Source organism: Macrobrachium rosenbergii, chromosome 30, assembly GCF_040412425.1.
Source record: "Macrobrachium rosenbergii isolate ZJJX-2024 chromosome 30, ASM4041242v1, whole genome shotgun sequence".
NCBI lineage: Eukaryota > Metazoa > Arthropoda > Malacostraca > Decapoda > Palaemonidae > Macrobrachium > Macrobrachium rosenbergii.
In genome coordinates this window covers 3,376,241-3,393,855 of record NC_089770.1, presented here as the reverse complement: position 1 = coordinate 3,393,855, position 17,615 = coordinate 3,376,241, and the positions used below count along the sequence as shown (strand labels likewise).

General features: G+C 37.3%; 1 protein-coding gene across 1 annotated transcript in view; it reads right to left on the bottom strand.

The window, feature by feature from the left end:
* The window catches only part of LOC136854721 (nephrin-like), a 34,857-nt gene extending 18,067 nt beyond the window's left edge, over window positions 1–16,790 (bottom strand). The window contains 7 exon segments of the mRNA XM_067131308.1: window positions 1,713–1,824; window positions 1,827–2,020; window positions 3,367–3,546; window positions 4,525–4,677; window positions 7,727–7,906; window positions 9,084–9,224; window positions 16,578–16,790. Coding sequence (XP_066987409.1) covers window positions 1,713–1,824; window positions 1,827–2,020; window positions 3,367–3,546; window positions 4,525–4,677; window positions 7,727–7,906; window positions 9,084–9,224; window positions 16,578–16,662 — 1,045 coding nt within the window. The 5' untranslated portion in view covers window positions 16,663–16,790.
* Between the last annotated feature and the right edge of the window lie 825 nt (window positions 16,791–17,615).

Genomic DNA, 17,615 nt, shown 5'->3' with positions numbered 1-17,615 from the left:
CTTCATCCCTTTCAGTTGATAAAATTCTAGTGGAATTATTTATCCCCCGTAATTGACAAATTACTTCGGCGCTCAGGGATCGTTCTTAATTGATAAAATCGCGTTTGAGCTCATAGAGTTTGTTTAAATTGACGCGATACTTATGAGTTGAGACTGACCTTTGTAGTTAATGTAACTAGTTTGAGTTAATCATTGACTTCTTAATGAACAATATAGATTTTTAAAATTTAGATGTTACCTGGAATCGATGCGCCACTCCCCTTGTTCTGAGAGAGAGAGAGAGAGAGAGAGAGAGAGAGAGAGAGAGAGAGAGAGAGAGAGAGAGAGAGAGAGAACTATACCTGTCTGAATGAATGAATTACTTCTACATGAACAAAAATAGTTTTTAAAATCAGATGTTTCCTGGAATGGATACATGACTCCCTGGGTTCTGAGAGAGAGAGAGAGAGAGAGAGAGAGAGAGAGAGAGAGAGAGAGAGAGAGAGAGGACTATACCTGTTTGAATGAATTAATTTCTGCTACATGCACGAAATAGTTTTTTTTAAATTAGAAGTTACCTGGAATTGATACATCACTCCCCTTTTTCTGAGAGAGAGAGAGAGAGAGAGAGAGAGAGAGAGAGAGAGAGAGAGAGAGAGAGAGAGAGAGAGAGAGAGAGAGAGAGAGAAACTATCCGTTGCAAGAGGGCACATTGTAAAGTACAACGTTGAAATGAGTTTGCTTGCAAGAGGCGGAAGTTCTTTGTAGGAGAAAATGGACACTGGAACTTACAAAAGGTGAGATATGTGTACTCTCTCCCAACGCCCCCCCTAACTCCCCCTACCGCCCCCCCTTCTCTCTCTAGGCACAACATAATAACAAGGAACTGGAGGAAACTCTTTCTTGGAAAAAATGGACACTGGACTTTCAAAAGGTGAAAAATGTGTACTTTCTCTCTCTCTCTCTCTCTCTCTCTCTCTCTCTCTCAGGAGCTGAAAAGGGCTGGGCGTATTTCATCATACTCTTCTGTACCTCAACTTTCATTCGTGTTCCTCTCGTGAGAGCAGTTTCTTCAGAGTTTTTTTATTTTTTATTTTTTTGTTCTTTTGCTTGACTGCAAATGTTTTCATAAGTATAACTTTTTTCTTTTATGTTTTAGTATATTTCCATACGGGAATATTTCTTTATATATAATTTTTGTATTTGGTCTAAGACTGCTTAATATTTTTTTTATTTTATTTACATCTATTTCATATAAATATGGGAGCTTTGGTTTTTTTTTTTTTTTTTTTACAGAAGTTTCACTTGTAAATCTGAGGTGCATTTCATTATTATAACTCTTCATAATTTTAGAGATATTTTTATATATTTTACTTATTTACGTGAATGTTTTATTGTAAATATATTACTGAACTTTACTTATATATAAGCTTTTGTTTGATTTTTGTATTTGGTACACATTTCTACATCTTTACTTATCTATTTATTTTCGAAACTGCAGTCATTATGGAACCAATTCTATCTTGCACCAATTTCGTTTACTTTTTTATCAATTATTGTCTCGAAGCATTTTCTTAACACTGCCTCAAAACAATAAATCAAGAAACAAATAAATGATGAAATCCAAACTTACAACTACATAATAAATTATTGTCTTGAAGCATCTCCTTAACACTTTCAAAACAATGACGCGCGAAGCAAACGAATTACTACTGACAAGAATCCAAACTTACAATGCACAGTGAAGGTGACGTTGGCGCTCAGAGGCTCGTCGACCATCTCATTGACAGCCTGGCACTCGAAAAAGGCCTTATCGTCTTCTGGCTTCACCCTGAAGACCAGCCTCAGTCTCCATCTTCTTTCTTCCCTTCGTCGTCTCCTGAAGTGAAATTCTGAGGGTCCAGGAGCTGCCCGTCCTTGTACCAGGTGAGTTCTGGGGTAGGATTGCCCCCAGGGGACTCGCAGGTGAGAGTGATGACCTCCCCAGCTCTCAGGACGTCCCCTGTGAAGTACCCGCCGATGACCGGGGGTTTTGGCGGATCTGAGAGAGAAGAAGAAGAGTTCGGTTTGTTTACATCGTTGCGAGGTGGCTTGAGAGAGCTGGGTGGGTGATGGTATGTTTTTGAAATGCCGGCTTAGGAGTGAATATTACTTAGGAGTTTAATAGCAACTGATAAAATGAGTTTTTTTTATCATCCCTGTTTTTGACATAAACTTTTTAATTACATGTCAAAATACGAAAAATCTATCATTATATATTCTTTTACGATACGTATTTGATTCACACAAATAAATATGGACAGACGTACTAGATAATTATCCTCGCATAAGGAATACGATGCCTTAGGCCTTGAGAGAGAGAGAGAGAGAGAGAGAGAGAGAGAGAGAGAGAGAGAGAGAGCCATTTAAGGTGTTTTGATGAAAATCTTTGGAATAACAAGACCCCTTTCCTTTCCTTTCTAAGAAAAAAAAAAGTAGATGATTCTCCTTTCATATTAGGCTTCAGTGATCAAAGTCCTCCAAAACTAATTAAAAAAGGCTTTGGGAGATTCGTCCCTTAATCGGTAAACTCCGAAAGTTTTATAGGTTATTAGTTTTATAGGCTGTTTATAGGTTGTTGCACCATGCCTATTTCGAAATGCTTCACCTTTATTATTATTATTATTATTATTATTATTATTCAGAAGATGAACCCTTTCATATGGAACAAGCCCAATGCTTCCACTCTTTAAATTATCATTATTATTATTATTCAGATGAACCTATTCATATGGAACAAGCCCACCTTTTTTAGCCATTGGCTTGAAATTCAAGATTCCAATTATTATTATTATTATTATTATTATTCAGAAGATGAACCCTATTCATATAGAACAAGCCCACCACAGGGGCCAATGACTTGAAATTCAAGATTCCAATTATTATTATTATTATTCAGAAGACGAACCCTATTCATAGGAACAAGCCCATCACAGGGGCAACTGACTTGAAATTCAAGCTTCCAAAGAATATTACGGTGTTCATTCGAAAGAAATAACAAGGTAATGGGAAATACAGAAAGAAATCAGTTACTAGAAAAACAGATAAATTAACAAATCAACAAATAAATAAATATAAATGTAAGTCAATAAATACTTCAAATACCTGGTTACACGCAGGAATTTCTATATCATCGACAAAATATACCAAGAATCACAAAACTTCATAAAAATTCAGCTAAAATGATTAATAAACACAAAAATACCAACTTCATTTTAGCCCACAAGTGCATTTGAAAGATCACAACCATCTAATTTCCTCAGGAACACTCCCAAGCAACTTTACACACACACACGGACATTCATATACATAAAAGTATACATACACACACGCATCCTCTCAACTTACGCAGGATAGACAGGACGATTGAAGCCACCAAGGACGTCGGGGAATTCATGAGGGACGGGTGTAGCGCCCTGCAGGAGAACTGCTGTCCGTCGTCCTCTGCCTCAGGCGTGATGACCAGGTGACTCACGACGCTCCACCTGCGCCCTTTTGAGGAGGTCTCCAGCCTCTCCGCGTGGAGATCTGCAGGAGAATGTGTGAGGAGGACATTTAGGTAGAATAAACTTTATTCTGTCGGTGACTTGTATTCAACATGTTTGTGACGTGTGTGCGATAAGTTTCCGACGTGTGTGTCATAAGTTGTCGACTTGTGTCTGTGAGTGTGTGTGCTAGAAAAATATTAAAAGATATGTCTTTATTATATAAAGACATATTTTTTAATATTTTTCCAGCACACACTCATATGCACATGTAGGCAACTTCTCGCAAACACGCCAGGGACTTATTGCACACACGTCACAAACATGTTGAATACAAGTCAACAACTTCTTGGTAGTTTTGACCAGCGCTTCAATCGATTATCCCGCATTTGCAAAAGTTGCTTTTTCATTCTGAAATTCAAAGTTTTTCAGGCACTTTTCCTGAGAGATTTTCACGTCATATGGAAACGAATTATAACCTAGATCACTCCTAGACTGAATAATGCAAGAATACTCATATAATATGAATAAAAACCTAATCCTCCAATGTTGCTACTGCGATCCGTGAACTCAAACAGGCCTGCTGTTCACTTGTCGACATCTTTAGCAGTTTGTTTTGAGTGAAAACCTTCACCACTTTGCTTTCAATTTCTCTTCACCTGACTAAATACACATTGGAAACTTATTGCACACATGCCACAAAGACATTGAGAACAAGCAAATAACCATAAGGGGTGAAAAAAATCGTTGGAAAACACCAGATAATCATATGAAGCATTTTTCAGGACTACCAGTAAGTTGTTGACATATATTCAACATGTTTGTCGCATGTTTTCGATAAGTCGCCGACATGTTTGCATTAAGTTGCCAACATGTAGGCGATAAGTCGCCGACATGTTTCCAATAAGTTGCCAACATGTTTGCAACAAGTTGCCGACATGTGTGCCATAATTACCGACATGTTTATGACACAAGTCACCTCGAAACTACTGAACCCACAACACACATCTCATCCTCATACCTTGATCCAGCATAAAACCGTTTCTGTACCAGGCGACAGAAGGGGCTGGCCTTCCGTCCTTGACGACGCACTCCAACTGGAGGGTCTGCCCCGTAATCCCCTCAACCGTCTTCCCTTCATTGTCTCCTGTAACGCTGATGCTCGACGGAGGCACTGGTGGAGAGAGGTAGATTCGTGTTCCATGTTAGTCAGTGGATTCTGGAACTGGGTTGTTCTGTGCTAGGCTAGAGTGTACTGTAATAAAGTATAGTGTAGGGAAGTGTTGTACTGGAATATATAGTGTAGTACAGTGCATGGCGCTAGTAAGAACAATTTAGTATAGTAGATTACTATAGCTTAATATACTATAGTAAAACAATGTTTATTGCAGCACTGGGTAGCATAGAGCAGTACAACATAGCTCTGCATACAGTATTCTTTAGAGGCCATTTCCTATAGTTTAGCATATTCTTGTGAACATTTTCATACAAATAAGCCAGGTTGAGTTTACATTGATATCCCCAAACTTTCCTTTTTAAGAATTCTTCCTCTCGTCAAAATAATAATTGCTGCCACAACAACGTCCAGATAAAAAGGTCGAGTAATTTTGCATCGTAATTAAAAACGGAAAGACAGGGAAAAAAAGTTCACAAATCACGGCGCCTTTAGTCCAGAATCCCCTCGTTTTTAAGAACCAAGTTTTTCCCCGCAACTTTTCACAGTTTTTAAAGTCTCTAGCATTTTACCGCTTTCGTCAGCGACGCCGATCCTGTAAATAAAAGTAGGATTTCAGGCTCGGACCTCCGCAAACAGGAAATAAAAGGCTTAAACAGTTTCCGAGGTGTGTAACAGAGGATTTTTTTTTTATTTTTGGCGTTTTTGTCCCGTCTGAAAGGCGCTAAAACGCTTTGAGGCGAGAATTCATTTTTTGGCGTTTTCTGCAGTTTTTGTGGGTCGGAACCTCATCTGGGATTCGGAAAAGTGGCATTTTTCGATATTTTCTGATTGGAAATGAAGAGAGAAGTTCTACTTTGGATTATGCATTGATACTTGTCCCATTCATTTGCTGTTCTGCTGTTGTACTCTAGCTTGTCTCTGACTGGTTGCGAGAGATGAAAATGAAGAATGAAGTTCCGTTTTTTATTATTCATTAATATTTGTCTCTTTCGTTTGCTGTTTTTTTATGGAACATGTCTTATGTCTTTTTTCTTTTCGCTTATGTCTTTGTCTCATGTCTGTTCTTCTCTTTCATATGGCTTTTTTCTTCTCTTCTTTTCTTGTAGCTTTTGTTTTTATGAACGAATAGCTTTATAATCTAGTCCTCAATTTCTTTTTCTTTCATGTTCTACCCTTTAAAAATTTCTCATTCGGATAAATCTGTTGGTTCAGTCGTTCATACGAAATACAAAAAATATAAAACTACAAAAAGAGATAAAAAAAGCAATTAGTAAGCTTTAGAACACTAATTGCATCCTAAGCATTTAGTAAGCTTTAAAACACTAATTACATCCTAAGAGTTTAAATTAGAATGCTTAACAACAAAAAATATGCAAAATGAAATCGCCTGTTTATCTAAGCAATTTTTGTCGTCGAAATTCTAATTGGAAAGAGATTAGGACTTTAAAATACTTTCTGCGTATTCTGTAACCCGAGAATTTTTTTTTAAACATTAAACTGGAAACTGAAGAGTAGGATAATACTTTTGAAAATGGCGTTTTTCGCCTGATCACCTTTAAAATAATCCCACTTTTTTTCCAGAAAAAGGGGATGGGGTTGAACTATACTTTTTTTATGCATAATATTCTATTCCTGATCGCAAATACTTCAATTCATACAAAATTCAACTTTGTATTTTTGGAAAATAAAGAAATTAGAGCAGGTTGAATGTCCAAAACTTTGATGGCTTATAAAAAAAATTTTTTTGAGCGCCTCAATTCTCCTATAAAGAGTTAATTTTGTATTTTAACAAGGAATTGTTTATACTCGCGAAATGACGTCATTAAAGAAGACAAACAAAAAACCTCGGGAAGCCCAACAAAACCAAACAGAAAAATCATTTTGAAAGCTTAAACGACAACAAACATGCCAAAGTATTCTGACGGGTATGCGAGGAGCCATTCGCTATGCATATAAGTCGTGAGGAAATTTCAATAGAAGATAAACAATATGACTTCACTTGGTTTATACTGAAATATTCGATGCCGAAGCTTCAGAAATGCAACGTTCTTAATATTTTATTTTCCAATAGATTTTCCCAAAAGGGTGATCATGCCTGTTGGTGTATGAATACATTTGAAGAATATCATACGTCATACATGCTTGTTCCAAGTTCTTTCATTCACTGAATCTCATTCATTTGTGGTTTTATACGATATATCGTTATTCACCTTTTATTCATTCCTGGATCTTATTCATCTTGGTGACTCATTCAGTGCTAAGCTGTTCTCCTTTCATTCATTCGTTTTTCATAAATCTTGTTCATTTTTGTTGGCTCATTCCATACCACATGGTTAATTTTTCATTCATTATTTTATTCATTCCCTAAATCTTATTCATTTTCTTAATTCATTCAGTACCTTGCTATTCCCGTGCAATTCAGTCATTCATTCCCAGTCTTTTTATCGTACTGGTTCATTCATTGCTTCACCCTTCCCCATTCATTCATTCACTATAGTATTCATTCATTCATGCTGTTATTCATTCATTCAATCATTCATTATATTATTATTCATTCAATAATTCATTATACTGTTATTCATTCATATCATTAATTCATTCATTCATCCGCAAGACTATCACTCTTCCCCATTCATTCATATTTTCATTCGTTCATTCCCAGCCTTTTTAATTATAGGTTCATTCATTGCTTCACTCTTTCCCAGTTATTCATTCCCAGCCTTTTTACCTGATTGGTTCATTCATTCAATCATTCACTGCATTATTATTCATATCATTCATTCATTATATCATCATTCATTCATATAATTCATCATTGTATTATTATTCATTTATTCATTATTCATTCATTATTCATTCATTTCATCATTGCACTATTATTCATTTATTCATTATATTGTTATTCATTCATTCATTTATATCATAATTCATTCATTCATTCATTATATTGTTATTTATACATTCATTGTATTATTACTCATTCATTCATTATATTATTCATTTATTCATTATATTATTCATTCATTCCTTCACCCACAACACTAACCCATAACGGTGACGTTAGCAGCTGCCCAGAGAGCGCTGGTGGTGGCGGTGGGTCCCACTTGGCACTGGTACTCCCCGTCGTCCTCCAGGGTCGTGCCGTTTATCACCAGGTGGTGCTCGCCCTTCGAAGGATCTCCCGAGTAGGAGTACCGAGGGTATCCTGGGACGTCCCTCTCGAAGCCTGGGGGATGAGGATTCAGAGGAAAGGATTTGTTTGTGGAAGAATTATATATATATATATATATATATATATATATATATATATATATATATATATATATATATATATATATATATATATAAGTGCCGTCAGTGCTTTACTGTACCTCTTTTCATATTCTCTCTCTCCCATCTTACTTTCCTCAACCTTCTCCTAACAATTGATTCATAGTGAAACTGCGAGGCTTCCATCCTGTTACACCTTTCAAACCTTCTTTACTCTCAATTTCCGTTTCAGCGCTGAATGACCTCATAGGTCCCAGTGCCTGGCCTTCTGGCCTAAATCCTACATTCAGTGCAATCATAATTTTACATTGGCTCTCGATTATAACCAAACATTACTAATTGACTATCAGGAAAATTAAATGCGGTGTATTCACCGGGCAAATAACCCTTTTAATTCAATTCTCTTTAATATAATTAGTCTAAATTCTATTCCGCTGGATTCATTTTCATATTGGGTGGTGTGCTTCATTTGGTAAGTGGAAATGAGTTTAGCATTTACATTGGTTCTGCTTCGAAGTGCTTCTGAAATTAGTATCCGAACTTTTTTTTTTTTTTTTTAGGTCGTTAAGAGTGGTTTGTTTCCAGGGGAACTTGGCCCTTCCGAGCGTCCGAAAAATTAGGAAGTTTGAACGGTTATATATGGAACTGAGCGATGGAATTTGTAGCTTTGTTTTTTATATAAACTGACGAAATTTAACTAATAAATATTGGAATTTAGATTATTCATGGAACTGGATTATAGAATTTATTATTATTATTATTATTATTATTATTCAGAAGATGAACCCTATTCATATGGAACAAGCCCACCAAAGGGGCCACTGACTTGAAATTCAAGCTTCTAAAGAAAATGGTGTTCAACAGGAAGTAAGCGAAGGTAAAGGGAAGTGAAGAAAGAGATCTCACTTATTCAAAAGAAAAAAATTAGTAAATTAATAAATAGATATAAATGTACTAAATTGCAAGGGAACAGCAATGAGTTAGTCATGCACTGCACCTTCGCCCGAACTCTTGAAGTTCCAATTTCAAGACATCTTCAAGTGAAAGCTGTTAGTAATGGCTTAAACCACTACACTAAAAAGGACTCTTTCTCCATCTCTCTCTCTCTCTCTCTCTCTCGTCAGTAGACTCACCAAGGGCGAAGCCATCCTTCGTCCACTGCGCCTTCCCCTGCTGGTTCAGAACGACGCACCTGAGGAAGACGTCGTCTCCAGCGTTCACTTCGACGCTCTCGGGAACCACGGCGAACTGCTGGGCCTCATCGTCAGGTTCTCCTGTAGAAGGAGAAGAAGAAGAAGAAGAAGAGAAGAGTTTGTTTTGGGGTTAGGTCTAATTTTTTTTTTTTTTTTTTTTTTTTTGCTCTTGGAGTTTTTGCGAGATTACTTACCGTATAAAAATGGGTCTATTACGGTTTAGGGACCTTTCATTATATTTTAAATGATGATTAGAAATAGTGACGCAGTTTTTTTATTTAAATTTATTTGGGAAAAAAACATTGTTGTTTAAACTAAAAATATACCAGCAGCTGAAATCCTTCATTTGGTTAACATAGAGTTAAAATCTCAACTGGCTTTTGAAACGATTATAATCGTACATACACAATTGCACTAAATAAAAAAAAATCATAAAAATTGTCATGAAAACCTCCTTTGAGAGTTTTTTCCATAACTTATGAAGCAATGGCTTCTACTTTTTTTTTCCTGCTATTGCAATGACCACAGTTTATCTTCTGCCTCTTCATTATTCCCTCCAGCGCGTTGCCGAATTGTCTGGCATAGTTTGTTTGTTTGCTAGTTTGACTTCAAAGACTCCTGTCTGCTGGAGTTGTCTGTCTGCTAGGTTTGAATTCCAAGACTCCTGTCTGCTGGAGTTCTCTGTCTGCTAGATTCACTTCAAAGACTCCTGTCTGCTGGAGTCGTCTGTCTGCTAGTTTCACTTCCAAGACTCCTGTCTGCTGGAGTTGTCTGTCTGCTAGTTTCACTTCCAAGACTCCTGTCTGCTGGAGTCGTCTGCATGCTAGATTCTCTTCCAAGACTCCTGTCTACTGGAGTTCGTTCGCTAGCTTCATCCAGAGGGATTTTACTCGTGGACTTCATATAATGACTTTTCTGGGTACACCAGAAATGAGAGGTATGTTCGTGTAAATGATGTCTGGTACACTGCCCACACATCCCAGACAGATACACACTCCTCTCTCTCTCTCTCTCTCTCTCACTGACACGCACCGACTTATCTCCTCTCTCGAGACAAGACTTGAAATTTATGCAGGGTATTTACATAGCTGAAGTGCCTCGTGGAATATTTATATATCCATCTCTCTCTCTCTCTCTCTCTCTCTCTTAAATAATTCCACAGCACTGCAATCAAAAGTTACTTTAGTTATTAAATTTCTGGATTTTATTAGCGGTTATAACAGCTTCATTTTGGGGGATTTTATAACTTTTCTAAAACCAGATTACAATCTTCATACTCATGCCTTCGATGGTATAAAGATGTTAACTATTTCGGGATTGAAATTTTCTGTCTGCCTCAATTAAAACACCACATACCTATAAAATATGTGCTGATAAAGGCGAATGCCTGTAATTTCATTCTCTGCCAAGCTTAAACTTAAACCAGAGACCCAAGACGAGAATTAAATAGTGTTCAAGAAAGATATATATCAATGGTTAACAGGATTTGCATTTTTTCCGATGTTTGGAGACATAAAATTATTTTTATTTTAAACAGCATCACTGTAGTTCAGTGTCTGTTCATCACATAGTACATAATCTAATTATACTTTAGTGTAAGTAAAGTTTAGTCTAGAGTAAAAACAGAAAATGATTATGATTTTAAACAGCATACCTGTAGTTCAATGTCCTTTCACCAAATTTTACACAATCAAGTACTAATGTCTTGTTGTTTATGTTTAGTTTAAATTAAGAAGAGGATCAATATTTTTGAAAAACTTATAGAGGATAAATATTTTTGAAAAACATACAGAAAAATAAATATTTTTTGGAAAACACAGAGAAGAGTAAATACTTTTGAAAAACATAAAGAGGACCAATATTTTTGGAAAACATAAAGAGTAAATATTTTTGAAAAACATAAAGAATAAATATTTTTGGAAAACATTACTGCATGCAACTTGAACGTCCACAACACCCAAACAAAAGACGATGCAAAAAGCATTGAGAAATATTATATTTGCTGTGAAACAGCAGAAGCCAAGGATATAAAAAGCAACTTCAAGAACTCCCACCCCTCCCCCAGCCTCGAAGATGAGGCCTGGCAGACGAAAAACCAAGACAAAAATAAAAGAATTATCCCAACGAGAGAGAGAGAGAGAGAGAGAGAGAGAGAGAGAGAGAGAGAGAGAGAGAGAGAAGCATCCACTTAGGATTTTAATGATGTTATCTGGTGGCCTGCGGACAATAGCCAGGAACCAGACGCGGGAAACAAAGATCTTTGTGGCCTGACCTATTTGTTCTTAACACGAGAGGGCCTCTCTCTCTCTCTCTCTCTCTCTCTCTCTTTCCTCTTACTCTTTCTCTCACTCTCCCTCTCGTTCTTCCTCATATTCTCTCAAGCTCTCTCGTTCTCTCTCATGCTTTCTCTCTCTCTTTATTTTCTCTTTCATATTCTGTCTCTCATATTTTCTCTCTCTCTCATAAACTTTCTCTCTCGTTCTCTTTCCCTACATACCTTCTCTCTCTCTCACTCTTTCTCTCCCCTCACACCTTCTCTCTTTCTCTCCCCCTCATACCTTCTCTCTCTCTCTCACTCCATACTCTCCCTCACTACCTCATACTCTCTCTCTCTCTCATTTAAACAGCCTGTGTCTTTACACCCTGTATCCACACATCCACACACACATCCACACACACAAACACACACTTCCTCTCCTCTGTGTTGGCTCAAGTGCTGAACACTGCCAAATTACTTCAGGGAAAAAAAAGTCATATTATTTTAATGCTCTGCTTTTTTCTCATTTCGTTGGGGAGAAAAAATAAAATGTTTTACGTTTTGAGATTTGGGGTTGAAGTAATCTCATAATTGAAGCTTTTATTTTTGAGTGCCTGGTATTATTCTTTGTGGAACTTATAATTTGTCCTTTTATTTTTTGTTTCCCTGATATTACTCTGTGTGTAATACCTTAAAAACTACTGAGGCCAGAGGGCTGCAAATTGGTATGTTAATCATCCACCCTCCAATCATCAAACATACCAAATTACAGCCCCCTACCCTCAGTATTTTTTAATTTCATTTAAGGTTAAATGTAGCCATAATTGTCCGCCTGGCCACCGGGCCACGGTTAAAGTTTCATGGGCCGCGGCTCATACAGCATTATACCGAGACCACCGAAAGATAGATCTATTTTCAGTAGCCTTGATTATACGCTGTACAGAAAACTCGATTGCTACAAGGAAACTCCGGCCCATTTCTTATTTATTTGTTGTCGCGTTCTGACTTAAAGTGCTTTTACAAAAATGACAATTTCTTCCGCAAAGCATCCGCCCAGAAACACGTAGAACATCGTTTGAAATTTAAATGGCATTTTCTCTCCCCTAACACTTCCCGTAACTCGTTCTCTCTTTCCTCCCTTTTGAAACGGAGGAGCTGAACAGCTCTTCTTCCCCTGTGGATGGTCATTAAGACCGTGTTTATAATTGAGTGTGCATAAGAGTGTGCGCGTTGTGTATTTATAGCGTTCGGTGGCGGTGATATAGTCAGGGGAATAAGTTTATGTAAATGTGGTGGATTACCTTCTGGTTTTTCTTTTTATTTTCAATTTATTCCTATCTATTTTATCTTTTCCCTCGTGCGTCTTCCTCTCATCTCAAATAAAGACGGAAAATAAGAGAAAACTGAATTAAATGAAAATAAAACGCAAAGAGAAATTCGAATACATTTGTGTATTTTTTTTTCTTCATTTAATTCTCTCTCTCTCTCTCTTTTCCCTGTCTCTATCTGTCTGTCTGTATCTCTCTCTCTCTGTCTGCCTGTCTGCCTCTCTCTCTCTCTCTCTCTTTGTCACTGTCTCAAACTGTCTCTCTGTATATATCTGTCTCTCAATCTGTCTGTCTCTCTCTCTCTTTGGCCTTGTCTCTATCTGTCTGTCTGTATATCTCATCTCTCTCTCTCTCTCTCTATCTGTCTGTCTCTCTCTGTGTCCTTGTCTCTCTCTCTCTCTCTCTCTCCTGAATCTCTCTCTCTCTCTATCTGTCAGTCTGTCTCTCTCTGTCCTTGTCTCTATCTCTGTCTCTGTCTCTCTCTCTGTGTCCCCCTCTCTATCTGTCTGTCTGTCTGTCTGTCTCTCTCTCAATCTATCTCTCTCTCTCTCTCTCTCTCTCTCTCTCTCTCTCTCTCTCTCTCTCAAAAGAAGCGACAGAACCCCAACCAAAATCAAAACACTAAAAAACGAGGGAAAAGACGAAATGTTTATTTTGGTCCTTCGCGTCACGATTCGCCTCTCGAGTGAATCCTGGAGTTGGACTCCTAGGGTCCTTCCGAAGGACTCTCGACTTCATCCTTCATCCCCCTCGTGCCATATTCCTTCGAGAGGGTCCTTCAGGGGGCTACTTTCCAGGGTGTTATGGTCGCCCGTAGGGGAAGGATGAAGGACTCGGGTGGGATTTGTATCATTCCCTGAGGATGTGTTAATTTATTTTGTTTGTGTGTGGAATTCTGTGAATATATATATATATATATATATATATATATATATATATATATATATATATATATATGTATATATATATATATATATATATATACACATATATGTATGTGTATATATATGTATATATATACATATATAAATATATGTATATACATACATACAAAAAAATTCTTCTTTTTTATATTGTTGTCTGTTCATTTAAATTATAGAACTAAGCACACTCTTTCATTTCACGTAACCTCTGTGACAACTGACTGAAGACCTGAAAGAGATCTCTCAAGAAAGTGAATGGAAAGTTAACAGACACAGAGTCACAAACAGAAAAAAACAACCTCTCCAATAGAAAAAAAGAACAACAGAACAGAACCACAAAAAGAAAAAAAGAAAAAAATAAAAAGAAAAAAGCAGAAAGCAGCAGAAATCGAAACACGAAAACTCGACATAAACATCGGCGCAGTACTGGCGTGTTCGAAAAGGCACCCCTCGACTTCCCTCACTCTGAAGTGAGCGATGCTTTCGCGTGTCTGAGCGAAAGTCAAAGGAAAGGGGTGATGTGGCTGGTTGAAGCCGGGCTGAAAACAACGAGTCAGGCATGGTAATAAATTGTCCCCCTTTGGTTTGGTCTCGATGCTTTTTTTTCGTTTTTTTTTTTTTTTTAATTTTCGTGAGAGGCTTTAAGGGCTTTCAGAAGGAGAAGGAAGTCTCATTAGGAGGAGAAGAAGCGGTTTTGGGTAATAATAATAATAATAATAATAATAATAATAATAATAATAATAATAATGGAACAAATCCACAGTTATGTCTGGGTACATATATTTAAAAATAAATCTCTACAGAGATTTATTTTTAAATATATGTACCCATAACAGAACTGTGAATTCGTTTCTCCATTTCAAGACTGAAGCTGTTGTGAGTATTCTTTTAATAATAATAATAATAATAATAATAATAATAATAATAATAATTCACGTTTTAGCCTTTTACTTCCATTTCAGCTTGCTTTCTTCAGCCCTGCTTTCCAACCTCTCTGACTATTACTTCTAAGTGCAACTGTGATGGAGTTTTCTCCCAATTCCACCGTTATCCGTATACTTCATCTCCTTCATTTTCAGGACCTCTTCGCCTCCCTAAGGGCTTGGCTGGACAGCCCTAAACACCCTAAATCCAATCGCCCTTACGACCAAGCACCCGCCGTTAATCCCCTCTTGCACGGAGGCAATCGAGTCATACCTATACCCCACTTAGGTCCTTCTTGCCCTTTCTTTGCAGGCACGAGTTGCATTTTGGGCGTAAATGGAACCAGGCGTTCGGTGATGACATCATTCTCAGACATCCTTTGATGGCGTAGGATGCCATAATGCGGGTCTTTTGGCTCGTGATGGAAGGAGCCATCCTGAAAGGATTCCCACGAAGGGAGGAAGGGAGGGAGGGAGGAGGGAGAGAAGAAGGGAGAGAGGGAGGATGCTGATACTTTCCTACGTTGGTCTGAGATGTGAGAGCAGGATTCCTATACAGTTTTGCAGGAAGAGGAAGGAAGGAAGCTATGGAACGTAGGATTTTGGCCAAAGGTCGAGCGCTGGGACCTTTGAGGTCATTCAGTGCTGAAAAGGAAATTGAGGGTAAAGAAGGTGCCGAAGGGACACTGCAAAGAACCTCAAGTAATGCCTACAGTGTACCATGTAAGATGCACTGAAGGCACTACTCCCCGCCTACGGGAGGAAGATACTAAGGTATGGAAGAGAATTCTTCGAAGTCTTGGTTGCAGAAGTGATCTGTTGATACCAAACAGGGACAATTCAGGGACTGCTGATTTGGCCTGAGTGGTATTATGCATTTTTTTATCAAAGACCCGTGAATAATGATCTGGGGTATTGATCAGAAAAAGCTTCCATCAACTCTGTTTGCACGTGAATAATATTATACATTTTTATCAACAATCTGTGGATGTTGATATGGCTAATAATCATAAATAATTTCCTTTTTCATGTTTGTATAACAAAGATATTCACTCACTTACTCTTCAATTTTCGTTGGATAATAGTGAAGAAAATCTTTCATGATATATATATATATATGTATGTATATATATATATATATATATATATATATATATATATATATATATGTATATATATATATATATATATATATATATATATATATTTACATCATTATTATCCACTCCTTCTACTTTACTCCTTTCATTCATAGAAAATCTAAAAGGTTTCCCTTCACTTTCATCATCCACTGTACTACTTCTTGTTCTTTCATTCATAAAAAAAAAAAAGAACACCACCAAAATATCTTGGATTCTGGAATCGTATTCTCATAAATTCCTGCCAGTCTCATTCCTGAGGGATCTACAAAAAAAAAAAGAAGGCGTAAGAAGAGAATTTCTTTCGCCTCATATTATTCAGATTATTTCACTTATGAAATATTCAAGTTATTTGCTGTCTGGCTTTTACCCTCTGTGGTACGTAGGTCTTATTTTCACATCAGATCTCTGGAGATCTTAGGAGTGGCAGGATATATTCTTTTTCCATTAGAAAATAACTGCTGAGGTCTTCGAGGTTGATTTTGAGAGAGAGAGAGAGAGAGAGAGACCTCTCATATATATGATGCCTCAACATTTAAAAATTACAATAAGCATACCGAGAGAGAGAGAGAGAGAGAGAGAGAGAGAGAGAGAGAGAGAGAGAGTCTTCTGAATTTAAATTACACATCATACTGGTCACTGAGAGAAAGAGAATAGAGAGATAGAGAGAGAGAGAGAGAGAGAGAGAGAGAGAGAAAGGACACCTCATAGAGCTCCTCTGTATTTAAATTACAATATGCATACTGGTCGCTGCGAGAGAGAGAGAGAGAGAAAGCATTCAAATTCAGTGTTATACAGAAGCATTCCCAATAAAAGTACTTAAATCAAAATTATATAAAATAGATCATTATACGAAAATCTTACCTTCGTCATTGGATTCCACAGACGTCAAGAGTAGAAAGCTAACATACAGCTCGAGAAATACCCTCCATTTTAGAAAAACCGCCATCTTGAATGCACGAGAACAAAAAAGTCAATATAATGCGCTTTTCTTAGCCATACTGTTGCATCAGTCTCACAAACCATAAAAATTTCAGAGACTGTCTTTTTCTCATTTTTATACGAGTTTCTTCCACGTTCATCTTAGTGAAACCTCCATTTTGAACCTAGACTCACTTTAGAAATAAAATGACAGCGTCTCTTAATTTTCATGTCCGGCATCAGAGTCCTCATAGAGAATAATCTATAGAGATGTTCTCTCATTTCCTCTGACGTGAATCACGGCAGCCATCTTGGAAAAGTCACAGGCTTGGATCTCCTTGAAATTTTCATAAAGTCATTTTTAAGACGATTATTGACGTGATCAGAAATCTAAGTGATGTTTCTCATATTTATATTTCTTTAATGAGTGTCCTTTATTACTATTGCTAATTTGATCCACCAGGAACTCTATAAGAATAAATAAACATAGAAATAAAAATTGGAAATCTCTTGCTTTCATGACAGGCACAAAACGGAACAAATATCGAGGCGAAATCATTCTTTCTTTCACATAAATCCAACGGGACTCTTATGCGACTTCCTTTTTCCCTTCCCTGCACGAGAGTTTCCATCAAGTAGCATCATCATCATCATCACTGGCGTCGGGATTCATGTGAAAATGTGGCGACACGAAGCTCCTTTCGACGATTTGTGTTTCCTGCATGTGGTCCAATGTGTGGTGTCTGGGGAGGTTCCTAGGGAGATTTCTGGGGCGATTTCTAGGGAGATTTCTGGGGAGATTTCTAGGGAGATTTCGTTCTCATTTCCCCCCAGACTGTTGAAGTCGCTCGTTCCATCTAGGGACGATCTGGAATGGGAGAGGGGAAATAGATTTTAGACAGGAGGGACATTTTTTAGGATGCACCTGATAACCAATTTCCTGGGATATTGATTTCTTTGCCTGGGAAAACAGGACTCACC